We start from the raw sequence: 25,123 nt of genomic DNA, 5'->3' as shown, positions 1-25,123 counted from the left end.
ATTTCTGATATGGAGCTTTCTTAAAATTTTATGTAAAATTATCAACGAAGAGCCTATACTCATCCATGTCATTTTAACTGGACATGTGTTTTTTATTTTAATTTTTTTCAGGGGAGTCTGTGGACGATTGCGGCGGAGGCTACAGTGAGTCCATCGCAGAAATGTGTGAGGAGCTGCAGAACGCCCTGACTCCGCTGCTCATTGTCACCCCCAACGGCCGCGACGAGTCAGGCGCCAACAGGGACTGTTTCCTGCTCAACCCTGCCGCCAAGTCCCCTCTTCACATGAGCATGTTCCGCTTCCTAGGTATAATCCAGTTTATCTCTCAGTCAGTTCTGCTGCGGTGTTAATCCTTGATAAACCAAAAAAACAAATATTCATGTTGTTTTTAAAACACACAAATACTCCTCGTGCATTTTCACTGATAAAACACCTGGCCTGAACTGTTGAACATGCCTAATTGAATATAGATGTTTCATAATTTTTTTGTTGCTGGCATTTTCATCAAAACTGTGTCACATGGCTGTACTGGTTTGATCTGTGGGTAATGCGCTCTGCCTTGCTGTGTCTGCAGGAGTTGTTCTGGGTATTGCAATCCGGACTGGAAGTCCTCTCAGTCTGAATCTGGCAGAGCCTGTATGGAAACAGCTGGCCGGCATGAACCTGACCATTGCTGACCTCAGTGAGGTACGTACACACCCCTGCTCCTAAGGGCACAAAGAGGCTCTCAGTGGGAGTCTAATGATGAGGATTGAATATGTGAAAGAATAAACACTTTCATAGACATATTCAACTTTTATGACTTGTCTATGAAAATATGTCACTTGAAAAGAAAAACAAATCTCTGGTCATTTCCATTGGTTTATTTGCTCTGGTCTGATCTGTTGATGAATTTGTAAACGTGGAATCAGTTGATGTTTGTAAACTAAGGGAGGTTGAGAATGTGAGAGGGTCTAAACGATTGTAACCATGGTAATTATCAGGGTAATATACCAGGCGTAAATACACAAGCAGAATGCATTTAGAGGAAGCATCTTGGAAATACTATACAATTTGCAAAGAAGACGTGCTGCTTCAGACGATGATGAGAACAATGGAGGAGGTATCCACTTTGAAAACCCTCTCTTGAATACAACAGATACTGCTGTTTGTCAGCTGATTTCTAACTGTGAGACGTGAAGCTTCGCAGTGTGAAATTCTTTTTACTCTTTGGTAACACTGTTGTGAATGACACTTAAACCTTGTATTGTAATTTATTGCACTAATGATTAGATCTGAAGAACGTGTATCCTCTCATCCACAGGTGGCATTTATCAGATCAAGTCTCTGCAGTTTAGAATTCAGATGACTTCAGAAACTCCCATGAAACAGGGAGAAACGTGTTTTAAGATAAGAATACAAAACGTGTTCTTGCACGAGGTTCATAGTTTAACAATAAGCTGCTTAGTGTCATAGATAATTTGAATGTATGTACGTCATCAAGTCTCGTGCAACTCCGCAGGAGAGCTTATCGTCTCCAGCTACAGAGAGGAATGCTCCGTTATGTCAGATATTGTATAAAATTTCAACCGTCATAAGCTTCATTATAACTTTTACATTCCTCTACAGATTAAAAGCATAAGCCCATTATCACCCTGCTCTAAATGGTACAGAGTACTACAGGGTGAAAGTGTCTTTAAACTCTACCTGCTCTTCGGGCATTTATAATGTTGCATTCATTTTTATCGAAACAAGTAAGGATGGACAAACTTTGTAGGATGACGTGAGTCCACCCGGATCCCTCACGCTGTGATCATGAGCTCCAGAACCATCTCTCAGAGAGTATTGGGGTGGGAACAAAAGGCCCCGCTCCCTCACAAAGCTTCTCTTGTTTTGCGGTTTTGCCCTTGAGATATTCTAAAGGTTGGATAAGAAATGAGTCCAGCACAAGACTGGAGAGCGAGTGGAACCGTGTGGAGCTCACGGGAACTGGGTTGTGGGCATGAGTGTGCTCTCCTGCGTACACACTCAAACAGCTGATCGTACCGTACATGCCAGCTGAAGGGATAGTTTCTAAAGTTCTTTGTGATCTCATCTGGTCCTCCCCAGGTCGATAAGGATTTTATTCCCGGCTTGATGTACATCCGGGACAACGAGGCCACGGCTGAGGAGTTTGAGGCCATGACCCTGCCCTTCACCGTGCCCAATGCCAGCGGCCAGGACATCCAGCTCAGCTCCAAGTACTCCCACATCACCCTGGAGAACCGTGCAGAATATGTGCGCCTGGCAATTAACTACAGGTGAAAAAAACAATATGCTGAATGAGTAAAAGTTACATTCTCCCGTGTGTGTGTGTGTGTGTGTGTGTTTACCCTCCTGCCTCTTGTGTTTTCCACCCTGCAGGCTCCATGAGTTTGACGAGCAGGTGTCTGCAGTGCGCGAGGGCATGGCTCGAGTGGTTCCTGTTCCCCTACTGTCTCTTTTCACCGGCTATGAGCTGGAAACTATGGTGAGTGGGAGCCGTTTTACTTTGATCCATTTCTTACGTTCTCACTCAATGGGCTGATATTTCTAAATTTGTATAATCCCTCCAGGTGTGTGGAAGCCCAGACATCCCACTCCACCTGCTGAAGTCAGTGGCCACCTATAAAGGGGTGGAGCCGACATCACCGCTCATCCAGTGGTTCTGGGAAGTAATGGAGTCCTTCTCCAACACAGAGAGGTCTCTCTTCCTGAGATTTGTCTGGGGTCGCACGCGTCTGCCTCGCACTATTGCTGACTTCCGTGGGCGGGATTTCGTTGTGCAGGTGAGATGGGGGAAAACCAACAACTTAAAGTTTGATATTTTCAGAAATGTGCTGTGTTACATTATGAGTTGTTTGATTGCTTTTAAGTCCATTTATAGTTAGTCTTTTAGCGTTAGAGTTAATAGCTGTGTCCCAGCTCTGGTGCTGCCTCCTCTGAAGGCCCAACCAAAATGAGACAGGTCTACAGAGGATTTTTTCAAGATTGGCGTCACCATCTTGTCCCAGCGTAAATGCTGATGCTCAGCCACTCAGCTGCTTTTATACCATGTTTACCATTGCTCGGAGACTGTACATTTGAAGGGTTATACTGAAGCATTGGACGTAACATTGCTTGCTGACATCATTACCTCTGTGAAAAATGGTTTGTCACCTAAGCGCATTGAAGCCTGAGATAAGATGCCACAAGAATGATCCACCCGTTCGAGCCCTTGTTTCTCAGGGATGGACAGAGACATACTGTCACATTTGGAATCTTGAAATGAGACAGTTTAGTCACGCAGCTGTGATGCAATTGTTTATATTTTGGCAAATACATTGTGAATACACAGTCTTGAATTGAATATATATATATATAACACCACTGCCCATCTGTGGAAAAACATGAGAATCCTAGTTTGACCAGAGCCCAGCTCACAGTTTCCACTCCTTCCAGTCTTTATCCTTAGCTACGCTAACCCCCTGCTGATTGAAGCTTCATGTAATTGTAGAGAGTTTGTTTCTCAAAATGACATTTTTTTCAGTTAATTGTTGTGTAGTCAAGAGACGCTAACATCAACCTCAATCTAATTTATCTTCACCCTCTTCAGGTTCTGGATAAGTACAACCCTCCTGACCACTTCCTGCCAGAGTCCTACACGTGTTTCTTCCTGCTGAAGCTGCCCAGGTACTCGTGTAAACAGGTGCTGGAGGAAAAACTCAAATATGCTATCCACTTCTGCAAGTCCATCGACACCGACGACTACGCCCGCATCGCACTGTCCGGGGAGCCCGCCGCGGACGACAGCAGCGAAGACTCCGACAACGAGGATGCCGACTCCTTTGCTTCTGACTCCACCCAGGACTACTTAACTGGACACTGAACTCTGACCTCTGCAGGAGAACGAGTAGAAGACGAGCCGCCACAGAGAGACTGCGTTCAAGTCAACTAATAACACACACACATTCATGTAGGCATTCTACTAAGACACAAACGTCTGTGGGGGAAAAATGTGCAATGAGCTTTAAAAGCATTATAAGCTAAAGAGAGGAACAAACACAGGTTTGCTCTGATTTAGTTTCTTTCAAAAATATTTTGGGTGATCAGCTGCACATGTGATTGTTGTGTTACATGGGAAATATGTATGATATTACAGTTACAAAGTTTAAAGAAGAAGAAAAAAAAGGCTCCAGCCTGGCACCGTGGTAGATTTCTCCCTCTGGTTTATGTGAATTACCTGTCCCTAGTTTGTATATAGAAAATGATGTGTGACAGAACAGTAGTATTTCTTTTTATTTCTTGGTAACAGCCATGTTTCTTTGTTAAAGTAAAAGAAAAAAACATTTTTATCTTGAAAAAGTCACTGTTTCTCACTCGGCTCACGTCAGTCGGAGCCCACTGAAGGGTCATTTTAAGATTCCTGTATTTCCCCCTCCCCCCACCATGTTTGTGCACTGTCTCCTTAAAGAATGTATATAATATGATTGTGCCATGTATTCACAGAGGGTCTCATTCCTGCATATTACATGTTCATACATTTCTGTTAATAAATACAAAAGCAAAAAAGATTCAAACCTTGAGTAAGTGACTGAGTGAGTGAGTCTTCCTTTTAGTTTCAGAAAGCAAGTCTTGCAGGTCTTGCAGTTCAGTTTAGGATAGAGTTTAGGCAAGGTTACTATTAAGCTTAGATCAAAGTAAGTTCATGGTAGGGTTAGGTTTTAGTTGGGTTTACGTTAGAGATAGGTTAGGTTACGGTTAGGGTAGTAGTAACTATGTTTAAAGTTTCTGTGTTAGATCTTATGAAAGGGATCTATTGGCAGAAATTTAATATAAACTAATCCTATTGACAAATAAATAAATTAAACAAAATTGTATTTTCTATTCTCTAGAATGGGCCCTTTATATTGAAATACTTTATATTTACATTGGGAGGGGGTCTGCTTTACGGAGACCACCATGTTTTTACAGAAGCCCAGACAGAACAAAATAAAAGACCTTTTGAGTTTTTTATGACAACTGAAGGGGACCACAGGTTCTCTTCCATGTTTGGAGGGGGAGGGTGAGGTGAGGGGTATCCAGCTGCAACATGCAACCTCACCACCAGATATCACTAAATTCTACACTGAACCTTTAAGGTTAGAGTAAATCTACAGAAAGTCAATGTAATATGTGTGTGTATTCGAATCTAAGCAAAAAAGGAAAACGAAATTAGGCAGAAAAAGAAACGAGGAGCTTTTGTAATAATTTCTTTTGAAACACCCGTTTCCTGGGTCGTCTGGATTAAGCCTCTTGTGTAAAATGCAATGGAAAGGGTTAAAATCCGGACCTTATGAAGCCATTGGATTAAGGATTTAATATCAGATTTTTTCCGTTCTTGATTCACACAGTGTTTTAGTCCAAATTTTTCAGATTGGCTTTATAATTTCTTCCAGAGTCCATTTTACTATTCAGCACAGAGGTTGAGGCCAGACAAAGGTGCAGATACTGTACATCTCTGTTAAACCTCTATGGGATTAAAGAAATCTCCCATAGTTGAGTGTAGGGTGCTGCTGTCAGCAGTGCTCCAGCATCATGAGCTGGGTCTGAGCTGAGAGAAGAAGGTGATGTGATGTTTGGGGTCTTAAGAGACCCTTACTCATGCTCAGACTTATGGCAAGCCGATTGAGCATTTATTCCATATCCTTGATATCAAGTTTCAGTCCCCTCCACTAGTTCGGTCATTGTCAGCACTAGTTGGACATTTGGTCGCACTAGTTCGGCATTTTACTGAACTAGTTGAACAAAACATCGTACTAGTCACTCTTTTTCAGCAACTAGTGGCACTTTTGTTCAACTAGTTAAAACAGAAACCTTACTAGTAACACTGTGTGCCGCACTAGTAGAGCCAAAGTCTCTACTAGTGGACTTTTTGCTGCACTAGTGGCCCTTTGGACCGAACTAGTAATGCTGAAAGTGTTACTAGCTTACTAGTGAGCTGCAAAAGCTCTGACATGTAAGCTAATCAAACATGGATTCAGCTTACTAGTAAACTAGTGGCCTCCAATTTTCTGCACTAGTAAACTAGTTGGAGCCAAAATGCACACTAGTTTACTAGTGTGTTTCAGTCAAGTTTCAGGGGACTGAAACTTGATATCAAGGATATGGAATAAATGCTCAATCGGCTTGCCATTCAGACTCCACTACACATTCCTGACGGTGTGTCTGGCTGTAGTAAACGCCCCCGTGTGTGTGTGTGTCGTCTACTCTTCTACTTCCACTCCGCCCATGCATAGTTCTGTGTAGTTCAAAGGCACGAGCTGAGGGAGAAATAAAAAAACGCTTTATGAAGGATGGATTTGGCTTAAAAATCATTAGCATTCTTTGTCGACTTAGTGCTTTTACAGTTATAATCACAAAGAACATTATGCTGGTGGGAGTCAGGTGCTTTTCAATACAATCCAGAGACTGAAGGTGGAGGGGAGGAGGGGGCAGGCGAGGAATGAATGGTCTCCATCCACGGGTGTGAGGTTGTGTCATGTGGTCTGTTACATAAACCAGGGGAAATGGGAGTGTTTCTGTTCATGTAGCCTCCTGAATTAACAATAAATATATATATTAGCAGTAACACGGCATATTCTTAAAATGTTTGACTATTTAATACCAAAAAAATCCAGCATCGAAATTTTTCACAAACTGTGTATTTGTAAAATATAGTACATTATCCACTGGTAACTATCCTTATACAACTTTTCATTGTTGTTTTATGAGGCACTCACAACCCTTTGTTGAGGTCAGGAAACGATAGCAATCTCTAATGAAAGAGAAAAAGTGCTGACTCCAGACACGTGTTTCCCCCCCTAACCACCTCCACCTAACCTGAGACAGCAATGTGGATACAAACCCCGTCACTGGTGTAACAGTCCTGTGCTTTGTCCTATCACCACCCATCACAACCTCCTGCTCCCCCGGGGACTCCAGCACTGCTTATAAATGTTGCGCTTCATTCATTCATCAAAAAAACTGAAAAGAGCATTGCCACTGAATATAATCCAGCCGGTGATTATGTTTCCCATAAAATGGTTTGTTTGTATTTCTTTCACCAATCACAATTGTTATGGGTGGCACTGAGACCAGGGAATTATTTGCAGAGAATTTCCAATAACAGGAGAAAACACTTTTATGATCCTCTGTCTCTTCCTCTGAAACTACCATCATGTCAAATAAAATGTTGTTGTATGGCCAAAAACCTCAACTAGGTCATTCCATCCGCCTGATGTTCTTTGTTGTTTGTGCATGTCTGACACAATAGACATTACATGAAGTAAGCATCACATCAGCATTGGTATAGGGAGATAGCCTGCTGATGTTAGTATGTAGCCCAGAGCACTGGTGAGGCTGAGCAGTCACACAGAGCTCACTCAGCCTTTCCAGGAATTAATACTGCTTATACATGGTTCACCGGTCCTCATGACTCCAGCCTCAGTTCTGCATACTTTGATCAAGTAAGTTATACTGCACATGACTGATCCACTCCTTCCCAAACCAGCTCTTATATATTAACCCACCTAAAACTGAGCTTTATGTTTCAGTTTTATAAATACAGTAAAGTTCCTGACAGTGGATCTACACCCTGCACATGAAGCATTTCACTACTCATCTCTTTCATGAGCGGTTCTCCTCTCACACACAGTCAATACACTACGGATCTACAGTGCAGATAAAAGTGGATCAGCCAAGGAAAAGTTTTTAATTTTTTTGAAAGTTACAGAAACAGGGTCATCCTGCTTTTGTCCACCTCCCACATGCAGTCACATGCTGCTGCAGACCCACAGTGCTGCATTCCCTCTCTCTCTGTCTGTCTGTCTGTCTGTTTCTCTCTATCTGTCTGTCTGTCTGTCTGTCTGTCTCTCTCTTTCTCTCGCTCTATCTGTCTGTTTGTCTGTCTGTCTGTCTGTAGGCCTGTCTGTCGGCCTGTCTGTCTCTGTCTGTCTCTAGATGTGTGTGATCTATATTCATTGGTCGAAGACTCTTCCGCTGAACAGTTTAGCAGCTAAACTTTTGTTCAATTCTGCTCCAACATCCTCAGACTATATGTTTCTTCATAACTAATATTAAAGCTTCATCCAGTTATTCGTAATAGTCCTAATATTGCAATAAATAAAACAAAATAAAAAAGTTACACATTACAGATACTGTATTTCAGTAAACATTTTATCTGAGTGTTATGACATCTTCCTGATGTGTGTATATGCTATAATACACATTAACTATACAGCTTCATGCAGTAATATGACAGTTCCCACCATATTACAAGTTAACTAATTCCTTTTTAGCTTCCATGCCTGCACGTACTTAACATGCAATTAGGAGATCTTGAGTATCTTAAGAGGATCCCCATCCTGCCAGGATCCTGTGGCCCGGGACACAGGCTGAGACTCTGACCATGTGACTGCAGCTTCAACAGCCAGTGAACCCTTAAAAATATCACTCTCTCACTCTCCACTCCCCTCCTCTGTCTGCTATCAGATACCCTTCCACCAAAACAACTTCATCAGAAATCAGAAAATCCTTTACCATTAAAGTTCTTGTGAGAATATTTTAATATTTCCATTTTGATTATGATCTACTATGTTATTAAATTAACGTTTGTTTCACATTTTTTTAATGTTTGTTATTTGTGCTACATTACACAAGATTCCTTTGATCCCTGAAGACAATGGAAATACCAAGATGGTGGATGTGAAGTGAGCTAAAAGTTAATGTGTCAGCCTCATTTTCTCTATTTTATAATTAGCTGGAATTTGAAAATGTAAATAACTCTGCCAAAGAGGTCATGTTTTCATTACTTAACCAATTTCCATTAAATTAAGTGGAGGGGTGGGCCTTAACCTAAAGAGCCCATGAAGTGGAGGTACATGTGCTTTCCGAGTGCCCTTCTCGTTGTTTGATATCACCTCACATGTATACAAAGAAATCCTCCATCCAGCTGCCTGACCACAATGAGGTGGGCCACATAAACTCATGGAAAGTCTCCGTATCAGATGCTCAGGGAGCAGACACCATCAAAATTCACCACAGCAACAATAAAGTCCTGCTATAACCGCATTAATACATCAGCAGTAATAATCCAAGTTTGGCATTAATAAGTGTTTTATATGACACATGAGCACATGAAATTAGTCAGTACTCAAGTAATGAATCTACGGAGAGTGATCATGTGACCCCTCAGTCCCCATGTGGAGCTCAAAGATGCAGCATTTTTTATCTCATTGTTTTGGCTATTTCCCCTCTCAAATGATCTACTTTTTGGTTTTCAAAAGACCTTTTTGACTCATCAAGATATGTTATACCTCATTTACATGAAAATTACACAAGGTTCTTTAATGCAGATAAATCTATAAAAGGGGCAATTGATTCCTTTCCCATTGCCGGTAAAAGTGCTGTGTTTCTATTTGTTCCCCCAGTTAGTTAGGTTCAATGTCACGAGAGCACCAACACCTGAGGAGCACCAACATCTCTCTCTCTCTCTCTCCCTCGCTCTCTCTCTCTCACGTTCACCCTGGTGTCATGTTTACATCACTGCTGATTGGAGGCCAAGACGATAAAAACCTGTATCTACGGTGGTTGAGAACTCAATAAAGAAAACACATGTAAATACGTGCTAAATAACAAAATCTCCTCGAATTGTGAAAAACGACAGCAGAACTGTTTCCAGGGGACCCAAGAAAGTGACAAATCTGGCTTTGTTTTCTTAATTTGCAAGTGTTTTTTTGCAGTTCCTTGTGTTTTCTTAATTGTCCTTGAGCTTCCTCTTCAAGCTTTTCATCAGCTCGCCTTGAGGAAGTTTTGTTCAAGTTAGATATGGATTTCTTCTTGGTGTAGCTCAAGTCTACCTCTGAGACATCTGTGCCAGTGCCCCTGCCCATTGTTTCCCCCAGACAAGTTAGAGCCAGAGAGGTCACAGGGTTGGCATCACATGATCTCACTAATCTACAGTAGAATGAGAGGGAGGAGGGTGAATACAGTACAATCTCTGTGATGAAGAAAGCATCTGATTCTCACCAGGCTGATGAAGAGTGTAATGATGAGCTGAAATATCCGAAAGATGATTATTGAAAAAGTTGGGGGGGAAAAACTTTGAACCACAAGGTCTAGTTTTTTTGCTCTTCTTGACCTTTGTATTTCTACAAATGATCTTCATCAGCAGATGAGTCAAGTGAGAACAGCTGCATTTCTGTCTCCATCTGCTGATGAAGCAGATTGATTTTACCATATTATATTATTGTTATGTATCAATAAAAACATTATATATCACCTCCTACTCCCACAACCAATATTTTATATATAATATAATACATATACACTACAAAGCTATATATATATATTAATGCATGTGTGTGTGTGTGTGTGTATATATGTATATATGTAGTTTCTGAGCCAGAGCTGAGGGAGAGTGCAGTGAAGAGCATTAACAGAGAAGATACTTTGGGTATTTGAGGATGTTGGTGGGTCACACTGTCATGGACTGCAGAGGAACATATCAAATAAAAGGATTTTATTTGATTTCATGTTTTCAGGTACCTCTGAACCCCTTAACTTTGGGACTGTGTTAAAAACACTATATCTCTTATACAGTTCTGACTATATTGATCCAAACAAACTCAGGGTTAGGCTGAGACCTGAAACTTGTGTCAATGATTTCATTTTAAATTAAATGTGCTGAAGCCCCTTATGTTCTCACCCTTTAAATCAAAACTTTTAGATGCTGTACAACATTGAAATATTAATAGATGACAGTGTGTGTTCTAAACCTGCCTGTTTAAAATGTTCTGTTCTCTTGTCTGGTGTCAAAGCTCTGGAGCTACCTCAGAATTATTCCTTGTCATTAGTTAGTCCTCCTCAATCAGTTCTACAATATACTGTCACTTTTTCATTGTTTGTGTGCTGGACGTTGTGTGTAGAGGTATATATAAACAGTCTATGGTGTTTGTGTATCAAATTGCTTTAGTTGTATATTTGTTTTGGGAACGGGAGGTGAGGGGAGGGGGGTGGGGGGCTGTAATGTGTATCCTCACCATTTGGCTGTCTGATATGTTATCCTCTCATTTCTTATCTGTGAGGACTATTGTACATTAAGTCTTGTTTTGAAATTGCTACAAATAACTAAACTTTGTGTTCATCCTCCCTGGTTCAGCTGCAGTGAAGATTTTATTTTAAACGTTTTTCATAAAACGAAAATGTTTTATGCCTAATCAGTGTTCACATGTGTGGCTTATATATACATTTGAAGGAATTATTAAACTGGTGTTGCTTTTTCATACATTGGAAGTCAGCTATTTCAGGGGTCAGTTGTCTTCAAGACAATCTACAGATGCTAGTTCACAACTTTTCAAAATAAAAGCTCTGTATTTCAGCTCGATATCAAGCATGTCAGCGACAAGACAAACGTCGTACAGGTTCAACTCTCGGACGGACGGATGGACAGAGAGACAGACTAACAGATTCGTAAGAAAAATAAACAATAAAAGTTCAAATAAAGAAAAACAAATGGGAGGAATTTAGTGTCAAAAAGAAAACTTGCGGCCACTGACATGTTTGATTCCTCATAACCATTGAATCTCATCCATTGGGTCTGCAACTCATTTTTTTTTATAACAGAGTTGTGAGTGCAGCTTCAGCTGTAGATGACCATCAGTGTTTATACACATCCACCTTTTCTACATAAAAATCCTTCCCAGGACCATCATGTCATCAGTCCCATGTCCCCCTGCGTCACTAGAATGTTGGTACGAACACGTGTGACGTTAACAGGATCCAGCAGTGAGTAAGTCATTCATCGCAGGCCTCACGGTGTCCAGGCCCTGAGCTCATCTCCTCTCCCCTTGTTCCACATGTGACGGCTCTGTTCTTCCTACTATATCTCACACTAGGCCACAAGACCAGTGTGCAGTCCCCCCTCTGGACATCTTCTCTGCGTAACTTTCATCTCCTGGTGTCACAGGCAGCAGCGAGTCCAGACCAGGTGACTGCAGCTGCTCAATGGGAAGCATTGTCTTTGCCGATTCTCAGAAGGAAGGAAGAGGATGCTGCTATTGCTCAGCTGCAGAGATCACTTTGAGATGTAGAGTTAATGGAAATCTATTTTTGTCGCTGAATGTGTTCAGTTCAACGGACAGATCATTTTCATAGGGGGAAGGTTTTAGTGGTGGGAGTTTCTAATGACTTAAATCCTGCTAGTCTGGTTCACTGGCTCTCAATCACGGATGGCGGAATGTTAAAAATCCTAATCTGCTCTTTTGGGTCAAAGACAAATTCAATTTACGGTACACTCTCTGATTTTGTTAGCACCACCCAAAATTTGATATAATTAAAACATTTAATTTAACAGTTCACAGTTGTGTTTGGGCTCCATGTTCAGGAAACAAAATGATCATATTTGGGATGTCCAACGTACAGATAACATTTCATCTGTACATTTGTGTTGTAGCCTCTGGTTTTGGTGCATAAAGAGAAATATGGTTGAATTTGGGAGACAGATGCTCAGGTATCATCTCATTTTCTTTGGCCCCAAGCATTTTGGGTTCAACCATTAACTTTCTGTGATGATTACAATAAGGGGTCATTTGATGGGCAGCTGGGAACCAGAAGACCTTTTTTGATATTTAATCTTAGGATACAAATAATTTCTGGTACCATAGAGTTCACTCAAAACAATTTGTTTAATAAGGCAGTTTTGACAGATTTTTTTTAGACTTTCTTTCTGCCCCTCTGACCTCTGACTAAATCTGGCTTAACCTTCTCACCCCCTCCCCTGCCACACATTGGCATTGTTGTTGACGATGAATTTCAGAGACATGAGAAGGTCCGTGAAAAAACAATCCTCTGATGCCCATGTGTTTTGAAGACGCATAATGTGCATTTGTTATACGATTCATGACATAATGCAAGATGAAAAAAAGAAACATTCACAGAAAAGATGCAAACTATGATGATGATGTTTTTAAGTTTTCTTTGAAGCCTCTCTGTGTCTGACCTTCCTGACCTTTCCTCACCTTAAGACTGTGGAGTTGACTCACCCAGTTATACTGAGTTAGGCTTAGTGGGTAATATGTGACAGCTCCCCCTCCCTGAAAAATCAACATCAAGGTCAGGTCCCATAAAAGACAACGTCTCAGTATAAAAAGACACAATGGTGCCATATGAATTGCATATAAAGAATACTATTACCCTCTATCATCTTTAGTGGATCACACTACTTTGATATGGTCAACATATCTCTATGTGATAGTCAAGCTGTCATAGCTTACTATCTGGTTAAAAATCCTGCATTAATGATGACATTTTACCTATAGTCAGGACTTAATCTTGTATTTATTTAGTTGAAGTAGTTGTGAAGCTTTTCTTTTCACAGCTGGATTTGGAGCACATGAGTGTGGTGTGGAGTTAAGGATGAGGAGGCTATGCAACAAGGGGAGTTGTTTGTATAAAAGCCGAGAGAGTGAGTGAGTGAGTGGGAAAGTTTTCTGTCAAGCTGCTATTAGTGGAGAGTTGTGCCACTCCCTCTCAGTGCCATACTCCCACATCAGCAGCTCCTCAAGACCCAGGCTGCTCAGGAACATCTCCCTCCTTCGCCGGGAAGCACAGGAGAGCAGAAGGAGCACTCTTGTCTCGACCAAAGACTTCTCTGTGCTCAGATATAAACTTCAACAGAAAGAGAGAGAAAGAGAAACTGTCCCAGCATCTGTAGCACATATCAGGGATTTAACAGGATTGTAGCCGTGAATTTCTTGTGATTTCGCAATTGGATATTCATCATTTAACATCAATCACATTGATCATTTTGTCCTCGGCTTCATCGTCTTCATTACCATTATCAGATAGAACAACTATTGTCAAGGTAAGTTTGATCACTTTCATCGGTCTCATTTTCTTCTCACCTAAAATGTCTTAATGTGATTTCTGATTCAGCACCTGACATTTGCTCCAGTTCTTTTGCATTCTGTGTGGATTTACCATATTACACTAGTGGGCTTCGTTTTAGTGGGTTTTAGTTTAAATTCCTAAAACAGTTGAAGAGTAGAATGGTGAAAATCCCTTTATTGCACTGATATTTATATTGAAATATTTTATAAATGCATGATAAATTGTATATTTAAATTTTGTATTAATTGAGACGGAAAATGAAAAGACAGAAGAAAACCTGTATCAAACACTGGCTGCATATAATCCTTTCTTCACAGTCTTTTGGTGATTAACCTCATCTAATTTTGTTTTTTTTTGCCTTTATCTTGTCACACTTGATCCGATAGAGCTTTATCTAGTTGTTTAAATTGCTGTGAAGGAGGGTTGAAAAATTAAGACAGCAGTTTGTGTATGTCGTCACACACGGCCTCCGGGCGGGACGCAAACAAAAAGGACCATTCTTCTTGCTTATATGAGGCTCATCACAAGCATTTGACAAGGATGTTATGTGAGGCATAACTAAACAAAGTGACAGCAGTCGTCACTCTGATGTTATCTTGAATGTTGGAGAAGACAAGTGAATTTCACAATTATTTCCGTCCCATGTAGAATTGTTCATAGGAATGTGTTTAATGTAAAACGTGCTGCTCCAACTGGTCTTACCTCCTCAAAGGGTTATTATTACTTAGAGCTGCCGTGTCACACGTGTGTTCCTGTTGCCTTTCATGTGAGGCAATAATCCCATCGAATTCATGCAGCCTTTGTGGGGAGGAGGACCACATGTCTGCTGTAGCTGACCTCACTCGTTGACCTCATGCTGTGCTTTATGAGAGCAGAGAATCACTCAGCTGGTATTGTGCACGTTGACCTCTCTTCTTGATACTGTGGCATGACAAGGGTTTCATTTACGTGTGCAGTGTTAAGTTCATACTGTATCTGACAAGAACAGTGAAAACTTTATGGTTTGTGGTTTGATCAGAACTTAAGGACGGTGGGTCTGACGTACACAGCGGAGCTCTTTGTTTATTCTTGGCCCAGGGAGATAAATGTTAGTGATGTTGGCAAATTCATTCTGCCCATAAATCATTCCGCAGCATGTTTTGAGGCTATGTGCAATACTTGATTAGCTGAAATACGGTTGATGTGAAAAATTATAAAGCCAAAAAATCTGTGAAGCAGGTGAAGTAGACAAAGTCCTAGACAAAGACGACAACGTACAATAACACAATCCACATTTCAGTCATTTAAATTCGCTGACTACACTCTAAATAAACAGTCAATAATGAATCACATGACCCCTTATATCTCCAATGCATTATTCATTGTGATAAAAACACAAAGAGATTTATCACCCGACTCTGCAGCTCCTCTAAATGCTGCTGAGTCTTTCAGCTGATTGCCCGCAGCTTCACTGTTCATTCTCACTGCTGTCACGTAGTGTTAACAGCAGCCGGCAGCTGTTTTCAGCTGTGGTTAACCCACTGTGCACTACTGCTCAGCAGGAAATGGAAGACAAACACATTTGGCAAATAAGATAACAACGTATTAAGCAGCTAAACAGTTTTCCTCAGGGTGGACAGAAACTGTTGCAAATTAATATAGATGTTTCTTCGTGTGTGCTGCTAACGTTTGAGCCATTTCAACTTAACAATTGATAATATGCTACTGCCCCCAAGTGGCTGGAAAAAAATGGTATCGATAATTCTGATGTCTACTGTACTTCTGTCTCCTCCAGTGGTCTCACCATGTATTTGGAGAACAAAAACAACCTGGAGATTGAGATGTCTCAGACGACCGCCCAAGGCCATCAGGGCATGAGCAGCCTGAGGTCACCGCAGGCCGTCGCAGCGAACTTCGGGGAGCTCCGTCTGCTGCAGGACATTTCAGAGAGGATGGACACCCAGAAGCTCCAGCAGTCTGCAGTTCTGCCTTTGGGACAGTGCGTCATCCACACCGACGGCTTCGTCCCTGTTCGACAGGAGGATGGGTATGACTACTGGTTTCTGCTCTCTCATGGTGCTTCCCTGGCAACTCAGCTCTTTATTAGTTGTCGTGGTTTTTGTTATTGTAGGGAGAGATGATTTAGGAGGTTCAACAGTTAAAGTCAAATGTCAGTGGGCAGAGTCCAAAGAGGAGCCAAGTGGCAAAATATGGCAGCAGAAATAATTAAAGTTCATAGAGGAGGAAGACCCTTTATGTATATGGCTGGTGATATGTTATATATTATTTTCAAACATAGTGATTGTGACAACTATAACAACAAGCAGACACTTGTAGAAAACATCTATTGCACAACTTATTCTAACCATCATAGTGGTGATGTGTTGTGTGGAGTTTGTAAAAAAATCTTGCAGACCTCTCTGCCAATTAGAGAAACACAATGTACAACAATTAGGATCAATATGTCCATGTTACCAGTGGACAAATAGTAAATTACCACCCAACTCTTCCACTTAGCTCCGTGTTGGTGTATTTAAGCTCACTTTTTTGGTTGTACAGTGCTTGACTTTACTGCTCTGTTTCACTCTCACTGCTCTCGTGAACCTCGTGTCTTAGTCAACAGTTGTACAAGAGATTATGTCCCATTCTCTCTTGTCACCGGGTTTCCTGGAGTAAAGACATAACAACAGTTTAAAGAATCTGAACCACACGTGCAGAATCACATTACAGATGCCACATTGGTCAAATCTTCCCTGGAATGTATGATCATAAGTGGAAAACACTGAATCTCTAACACTCTCACTCACACACAGGCTGTGGGTGTGTATCTCAGCGACTCAGGGGGGGTGTTAATCTAAAGCCTGTGGCTGTGACGTCATTGGGATTAAACCAAGGAATTGTTCTTGCTTCATGAACTAAGTCAAAGTTGCACATGACAGAGTGTACAACAGCTGATACTTGTGTGCCTTCTACAGGGCCTTGTTGGCTGATTCATATCGGACATTTTACGCAACTCTGTTTGTAGACAATCAGGTGATGAGATTGTTGAGTTCCTTTGGCACACAGAGGGACAATACTGTACTACATACAAGACGTGTTAGAAAAAAGACACATTACATATTGATCCTATTAGAAAAACTAGATGATGGTTAAATTAAAAGACACCTCCAATGAAGCAGAAAATATTGGATTCATAATCTCCTGTCAGCCAGATACACAGCTCCAAAGAAATGTGATGCATGTGTAAAACGCATGTTTGTTAATATACTGATTTTAGTGGCCCAAACACAAGTCAAATCAAGTTTAGTCACTTCATAATAATAATAGTAAAAGGCAGTAAAGAGAAATGTTTTAAGCTTTCCTACAGACAGGATTTAAGTCAATCCTGTGTGGAGCAGGCAACCAGTGCAGAAAAGCTAGAAATGGACTCATGTGTTCTCTCCTCTTGGTTGTGGTTAAAAGCTGAGCAGCAGAGTTCTGAGTTAGCTGAACTCTCTCTATTGTTTTCTTTATATATAAAGACACTTTATAGACAACCTCACATAGCATCTTAATAAATGGCAGCATAACCAAAAACTGAAATTAGCACTACTCTGGTGTATATACCTATAAGAGAAAATGTAGCATGAGTCCTGTCCTCTTTTCTGTTGGTCATTATTTCTCATATTGTGTGTCCTAAAAAGACCACTGTAAATAATCCCTTCTAGTTTCAGCTGTATTTTATCTTCTGTCTGGGCTCAGCATCCTTTAAAGAATCCTCTGTAAAATGCAATCTCCCTGCCAAGCCTCATCTAGGGGACAGGATCAGAGTCTTGTCAGGGAGAGAAGAGAGGAGAAAGCATTTGCAGACATGCAGCAAATCTCTTTATAGCTGTATAAGAGTATTGAAAAGGATTAATGAGGCCTAATGTACTCTACTCCTTTATCCAACACCCTCGCCACATCCATGGAATCAAGGAACCCCACTGTCTGCAGCCTGTTTGATAACACCTGCAAGACTTGAAAGATAACAAATGCAACAATAGCAAGGTCTTATCATTTATTGAATGATCACCCATATAAAAAATAAGGTTGACACAAAACGAATAAATACATTAATTCATAATAAGTTAATTAACCACTATACATTGGAAATGCATTCTGCTGTGTCAAGGAAATACATAGTGTGTTTAAGCACACAACCATTATAACAAGAAAAGAGTAAAAACCCTCAAGAATATGAGACAATCTAAGGCAACCTTTAATGTTTTGGCTCAGTGGGTTGGTATTCTATTAACAAACCAATCTCATGACGTGTCAGAATACATTGTTGGAACTGAAACAGTGGAATAGTATTTTTATTTTTTTAAATAGCAGCTCTAAAGGTATATAGTCTGTGTGAGAGTGGATCATCTTTATGAGACAGGAGAACGTGTGTGCATGTGAGCGCTGGATGAAACCCAGCTGTGATGCTCCAGAGGGCGGTAGCCTGCATCAGCTTCAGGGACACAGAGCATCAGCAGGGTGACTATAAGGTACTTTAATGATGGCCTCAGGGTGTCCAGTCACCAGCTGCTCTCCCACCTTTCAGCCACCGGTGGGCCACAAAGCCTCTGACAGGCGGCTCTGCCCACCGACTGGCAGCTAGGAGGCCTCACCTGGGGGCTTCATTATTGGGGTCAGAGGTCATTTTGGAAAAGCACAGTTATTTATTTATTTTTACTATATATTTATTTCCTTTTCTTATTTTTCCTCTTTTTTAATTCACTGTACTCCATTGCATGTTCTTATCCAGACACAATTTCAGCGCGGTTAATATCCTCAGAGGGAAAACCAACTCAGCCAACCTGACAGAGAAGTCGCCTCTGCTGAGGTTCGCTGAAGACGACGGGTAAGTCCCTCAATTAAGACTTTATGGACGAAATACATGATGATATTTTGATGAACAACCAATCATTTGTTGATGATTATTATTTTCCTTACAGTGATCACAATTCTAAATTAATTTTGAATAAACCTATCAAAAAACTTCTGCTATAAATAAACCCCGCCCGACCTCTCCTGATATTTATCTTAATAAGGCTACATGCTACTTAGCCAGTGGGCAACCTGGCTAGTTTGCTTAGTGAGCCTGGATTAGCGCTTGTCCGTAAAGGGAAGGGCCAGTGTTAATGGCAGCAGCTAGCAGGCTAATGAAATTCAAGACTCAGTGCCGAGCAACACATTTTCTATAGTTTTAGTCTCTGTAGCTTGAAATGCTGCTTATGTATCTAGCTGGACATTTTGTTTGATCAGTAAAAATAATAATTCTACGTCCTAAATAATATTTTGTCCGATTTAGCAATCTTACACATTATTCACATAATTTATTTGACATATATTATTTAATCTTCTTCAACACGGCTTACAGACAACAGTTTTTCATTCAGGTTATCTTGTACTGTCTGACTGGTATATTACTTTTTTACTGAAGAAAAAAGATTATGCATTTGGTTTTTTAGTCATAAATCAGAATGAAATCCTAGCTGTCATTTAATAAAACGGCTCAACTTTTAAAATCACTGTTTAACCTTCTTACATTGATTCATTTGACTGCTGTACAAGGCTGCTAATGACATTGGGATTGGGTCTCGTCCTGCTACAGACAGGCTTTTACCGCTCAGTATCATCAGATCTTCAGTTAAAAATATTCCGTCACAGCTGGTGTCCTGAATTCAAATGTCACGTTGGTCTCTGTCCCTGAATCTGCTGTGGTCGATGTCCAGAAAACTGACGTGATTGTTGTCTTCCAGTATGACCTACATGTCCCTACACAACCCCAGCTTTGTCGGAGGGGAAGAGCTCTGGGACAACGGCTCCCTGGACCAGGAGAAGAGGTTTCGACTGGGTAGCGAGGTCACCAGCCTGTCCCTGTCCCGCTCCAGCTCCTCAGAGAAGAGCGAATCTCGGGACAACATAAACTTCAGACTCACCAGTAGTATGAAGTGAGACACCTCAATTTACCATAGAAACTAACGGATACAGTTTTATGAAATGAAGGATTGGGTCCAATTTCAATTATCCCAAAAGTTATTTTCCCTTCTGGGGGCTTCATTCAATTATTGTTTGAGGTAAAACTTCATTCAACTTGAAAAAGACACAAAAGATTTGAGTAAAGCCAAGTAGAGAATCGTTTCAGGTTCATCTTGTGACCCCTTGTGGGAATTTTGACCTCTGCCATAGGTTGAAACATAGGTGTACTATCATACTGAACACAATTCTATTGCCAATATATTTCATTTGTTTACAATTTGATTTATTTTGTTCCAGATGCTGCTTCACAGTCTCCAAAATTGCCATCATGTTCACCATTGTCATTCTTTGCAGTGTAAGTGGATGGTCTAACATACTTTAGATGTGTTGAATTACTTTTTAACTACTCTGTTCCATTATTTTGAATTCCTAAATATGAAATTGGGTCAACATTTTGGAAAACATGTTTACTCTATAATATAAGACTGATACCAGTCTGCACACATATCAGAGTGATATCAATATTCTCATCCCTCAGTGTAAAACAAAGAAAAATCATAAAGCTGGATTAAGGAGTGGATTAGCAAAAAAGTTAAAAAAGGAAATCCATTCTCAAGAGACACAGGGAAACAAAAGTGCCTTGATCAGAGGCACGAGATAACACAGAGGATAAGAACAGGTGAAGTGACAAAGAATGAAGAACTAAACTTCCCGTACAGGGCGAAGCTAACAAGAGACAATCGTAACCCAGTGGAGAAGGTAACCTGTCTGTAAAGGGATTAAAACAATAGCAGAAGGTAATTTCAAAATAAAACAGGAAACCCTAAACAGGAAGTCTCTGAATGGGAACCCTGTAACACCTGACTATCCTTGGCAGTGAGTTCACAGCTCTCTCACAGGTACCGTTTTATAGACAGCGATAGTGTTAACTGCACTCCAGCACACACAGTAAATTTACCATTGTGTTTTAGCAACCCAGGTTTTGCTGCATTCCACATGTTAAATGAACTGTCCAGCAGACACACACTGTATTCTGCTTTTCCTCTGCATCTCGATGCCTTTGGTAGGAACTTCTTGGACTGACTGAATAATACAGCATGTTGAATGTATAATGAGTTGAGTGCATTCTGGTTTCAGCTGTTCTTTAGCATGTATCCAGACCGAGACAACCCCTGGAGGATGGTGGCCGTCTCCTCCACAGACAGTTTCTGTATCCTTCCCTGCTGCATTACTGTTGATGCACACTGCTACTTAATGCTATGTTAAAAAATGGGTTTCTAAAAGGCCCAGCAGGCCTTCAATCAACACAGTCGAGAGGAGAGGGCTGGGACGCGATGCAGCTGTGTTTTTCTTTGAACATGCTGCCTGCTGAGATATATAGGCAGAGAGAAAAAAACAACTCTGACAGATTTCTTAAGAAATGTCTTTAATTCACAAGAGTCTTCAACAGGCTGTAATCAGAGGGAATGCTGCAGGAAAAAATGGGGAGTGAAAGCAAATCTGAAATAAGGGATTGTAGTAAACAAGTGGTCTTTACTGTTGAGTTTCACTGTGTAAGCCAATCTTTGCGTCATATTCAACACAGAGAGGAACACTGTGTAGTTTATACTATTATTTATTGTTGTAGTTTGTTAAATCAGTCCCAAAAATCTGCTTCGGAAAAAGTATTCTCCTCTGGTTTCAAACACACCCACTTATTTATCTTGACGACCCGCGTCCCACAGCAATGAACCTGACAGATTTCAGGGACAACGCTTTGCTGAAGCTCCAGGTGGGGGGGCCTTTCACAGGAGGGATGGTCGACCTCACCAGCCAAGAGTACATCCTGATCCAGGTGGAGCAGACAGAGGAGCCGGGACAACGAAGGAGGAGAGCTCAGCAGGTAAGTGAGGCGTCTCGCTTCTTTGTTGCATCATCATCAGTGAAAAGTCATTCATCATGTTGTCATGTGTGCAAACAGGTGATTTACAACTGGACCATCCCGGTACACAGTGAACGAAGTGACCAGATGCTGGTGACAAAAACTTTTGAGATGCTCAGCAGGTACTCAACACTGTGACAGGCTGATTTGAGCAGACTATAAGGACTATATTACTCAGAAGGAAGGGCAGAAAAAGTAGACGAATATTTATAGTTAATCTTATTTTTCTCACGCAATAAGGTCAAGCTTATTAAATACATTCTAAATCAAATATCAATAACATTGACTTTCATAGTAAGGGCACTCAAATACATTATAAAACCCTTGACAGGATGAATGAAATGCTCAACAAAAATGAGAAATAACACATCATCGAGGCCCCCTGGTGATAGAGACTGAAGTGTGTATATCCACACAGCCTCTCATTGGAGCAAACTTACCTTCTCTTTAAGCTTATATTACATTTTCTGTCCCCATGCTTTGAAAATCTTGGTTATTTTTTAATTTAATTGCGGAGGCTGAATTTATGACGCGTAATGTCATATGATGTGCCATAGTTTTTGGGTATGGTCTTTTCTTAGTAGACATTACAGGGGTGTTAATTGTGTATAGATTAAAAAAGATTACAAACATTGCATGACCGAACACTTTGTTTATTAGAGATAATATGTAATGAAAGAAAAACATCCCAATAGCCCTTGCCGCTTTCCCCACACAGTGAACCCATCATCATCACGATTCAGTCCTTCCTGCGGGACAATGAGGTGGTGCCACTGTCCCTGACCCACCAGTCCCTCTACGTCAATGTGGAGACACAGGTGGCTATCGCTGGAATCATCTTGACTGGGGTCTATGTTCTCATCATCTTTGAGGTAAATTACCTGTGGTGCTCACACTTTTCTCCACCGATTTGAGATAGATTCATATGTCGTCATGATATCTCCACTGTCTACTCAGTCTTAAATACAAAAAATAATTTGTTTTGGAAAGTACAATGCATCTTAATCAACATGTCTGTAAATGTGTTTGATTAACTGACAGGTTAATATGATTGTGGCGAAATAGGTGAATGAATGTGCTACTATAACCAAAGTCTTTTGTTATAAAAATTTAATAATTCTAGATTGTCAGTGCACAGATGTTTTAACTCTGCAACTAAGAGTCTTCTTTTACCTCTGCAATGATCATAAGTTCATAGGCTTCATCTATTTAAAAATACAGATCAATAATGATAAATTGATGTATCATTATTGTAGATAATCATTTATATATTTGTTCAAGTTTGCAAGCAAAATTAATTCATGTATTTTTTGTTCGTTGTCTGTTTCAGTATTATTATAGATTTGAGCTGCCTCATATACATCTGTAGTTCTCATTCATTCAAATGTTGACAGGCTCAAATCCCAGAGTGTGACAAGGTGTGAACTCAGTGGCCAATACTATCATGTCAGAGTCAACAGAGGGCCATAAGAGATGACAACATGTCTACGCTGCAAACGCACTCTCATGTGTAGTCTGCGGTAGTGACAGGTCCTCTCTCTGAGGCTGTTATTGAAAGCGTCAGGGATCGTCTCAAAAGTATAAGAAGACACAGTAAAATGCATGTCGCCTGACGTCAGCTTTGACTTTTTGGGCAGAATTAACATGTAACAATTCATTCGGCAGAATAAGTCTGCCAATAAAGTCTCTTTAGACAATATGATGACATTGAATTCGTTTTTTTTACCCTTAATAAGCTTGTCTTCGTCAGCCGCAGCATTTGCCACCATAGTGTACATAAAGCGACCTACTTTCCTGCAATTTATTGTGGAGGCATAAATGTCAAAGGAGCCGTGATGCATCCTGATAACACGTCTATGCTAATCTTAGGGCTCAATTTTTAATAATAGATGGCTTGAAACATGAGAGTAGGGATGGAGCCTGGTGGGGGAGAGCAACTATCAACAGCATCGTTGATTTGTCAGTAACATCTCAGAGTTTCTTGTTACTTTTTCAGAAGAGAATGACACATCATCATAGACCTGGTTGAGAACAAGTCTCAACCAGATATATTTGACTCATTTGTTCAATACAGTTTGAGATGCAATACCTGCCATCAGGCTTTTCTGATAACTGGTACAACAGGTACACAACACTGGGATGATGTGTTAGGTATTAAAAAGAAAAGGTATCGATGCAAAATAAATACTTCATACCACTTAAAACATTGTAGAATTAACAGATGAATAAGAACCCGGTAGCTCTGCAGCAATAACTATACATCTATTTTAAGTAATTTGTCCTCCTTTAACGGCAGCTACTTTAAGAAATGCCTGTTTGAAATGTTGTATTTGTATATGTGTGCAACAAGGATATGATTTTTACCCATATTCTAATGTTTAAATATTTTAATTTTTGAGATGCATTACATTTTGTTCTTGTAATCTGTTTAATTTTCAGATTGTGCACCGCACACTGGCTGCCATGTTGGGATCTTTGGCAGCCTTGGCTGCTCTTGCTATCATTGGTGACGTAAGTCCCTTAACTTCATATTATTTTGTGAGCTGTAAAATAAATATAAATTCCCAGAGCTGCTAATCTTATCCATTAACTATACCTTTCTCAAATTTAAGATTTTACAAGTTTTTCAAGGAACAAATATGGGACTTTCACGTATAAACACAAATTGTCCTATAAAACTAATGAATGTAAGCATGGGTATGTGTCTTAATAAAACATGACCTTGCTTTCGACTTCTCTCCAGAGCTCCATAGCTTCCCACTCAAGAGAATAGAAATAACTGTCCTTTAAAATATTGTAAAATGTTAATGATTGTCTTTGTCTCTCCCACAGCGACCCAGTCTGGTTACTGTGGTGGAGTGGATCGATTATGAGACCCTGTCTCTTCTGTTTGGCATGGTGAGACATTCAATCAAAGATGTTCTTCATGGGTTCATTTATTCATTTCTTTATGGACATTGTGATTTGCAAGACATAACGCTGATAAAATCTTTGTTTAATATTCCTAAAAGTTTTTACATTAGGATCTGACATTTTATCTTCCATTAACTTCCTTTAAAACACCTTGTCCAGCTACAGACAGTAAAACCTGTTGCCGGGGAGGCCAGTGAAACAGATAATAGAATATTATCTCCATGGAAACAAGCATTTCTTTTCAAGCTTGGTATGAAATTGACATGTGTCTATCTAGGCTGTGGTATATTTAAAGCATTTATAATTAAAAATAATAAATGATTATTGTTATAGGTTCATGACAGATCCATAAAAAATTTAAATTTTCACGTAAAATATAATGCTGCTCAATCAGTGATAGCAACATTTATTTTGATTCATGATCACAGATGGTGG

At 40.3% G+C, this 25,123-nt stretch overlaps 2 protein-coding genes across 7 annotated transcripts in view; both read left to right on the top strand.

The window, feature by feature from the left end:
- Window positions 1-4,562, top strand: part of herc2 (HECT and RLD domain containing E3 ubiquitin protein ligase 2) — a 42,755-nt gene extending 38,193 nt beyond the window's left edge. For all 6 annotated transcript variants that reach the window (XM_053429803.1, XM_053429805.1, XM_053429802.1 and 3 more), the window contains exons 86-91: window positions 112-306; window positions 575-687; window positions 2,089-2,279; window positions 2,383-2,488; window positions 2,574-2,786; window positions 3,593-4,562. In XM_053429803.1, coding sequence (XP_053285778.1) covers window positions 112-306; window positions 575-687; window positions 2,089-2,279; window positions 2,383-2,488; window positions 2,574-2,786; window positions 3,593-3,865 — 1,091 coding nt within the window. In that variant the 3' untranslated portion in view covers window positions 3,866-4,562. The remainder of the gene's footprint in view (window positions 1-111; window positions 307-574; window positions 688-2,088; window positions 2,280-2,382; window positions 2,489-2,573; window positions 2,787-3,592) is intronic.
- Window positions 4,563-15,668: 11,106 nt separating this feature from the next.
- Window positions 15,669-25,123, top strand: part of oca2 (oculocutaneous albinism II) — a 34,364-nt gene continuing 24,909 nt past the window's right edge. The window contains exons 1-10 of the mRNA XM_053430908.1: window positions 15,669-15,910; window positions 18,638-18,733; window positions 19,635-19,826; window positions 20,152-20,209; window positions 20,992-21,064; window positions 21,579-21,736; window positions 21,815-21,897; window positions 22,494-22,647; window positions 24,215-24,286; window positions 24,608-24,673. Of these exons, the coding sequence (XP_053286883.1) occupies window positions 15,669-15,910; window positions 18,638-18,733; window positions 19,635-19,826; window positions 20,152-20,209; window positions 20,992-21,064; window positions 21,579-21,736; window positions 21,815-21,897; window positions 22,494-22,647; window positions 24,215-24,286; window positions 24,608-24,673 (1,194 nt within the window). The remainder of the gene's footprint in view (window positions 15,911-18,637; window positions 18,734-19,634; window positions 19,827-20,151; window positions 20,210-20,991; window positions 21,065-21,578; window positions 21,737-21,814; window positions 21,898-22,493; window positions 22,648-24,214; window positions 24,287-24,607; window positions 24,674-25,123) is intronic.

Source organism: Pleuronectes platessa, chromosome 9 (genome assembly GCF_947347685.1).
Source record: "Pleuronectes platessa chromosome 9, fPlePla1.1, whole genome shotgun sequence".
Lineage (NCBI taxonomy): Eukaryota > Metazoa > Chordata > Actinopteri > Pleuronectiformes > Pleuronectidae > Pleuronectes > Pleuronectes platessa.
Note: the sequence above shows the minus strand (reverse complement) of the source record. Positions and strands in the feature narration are given on the sequence as shown.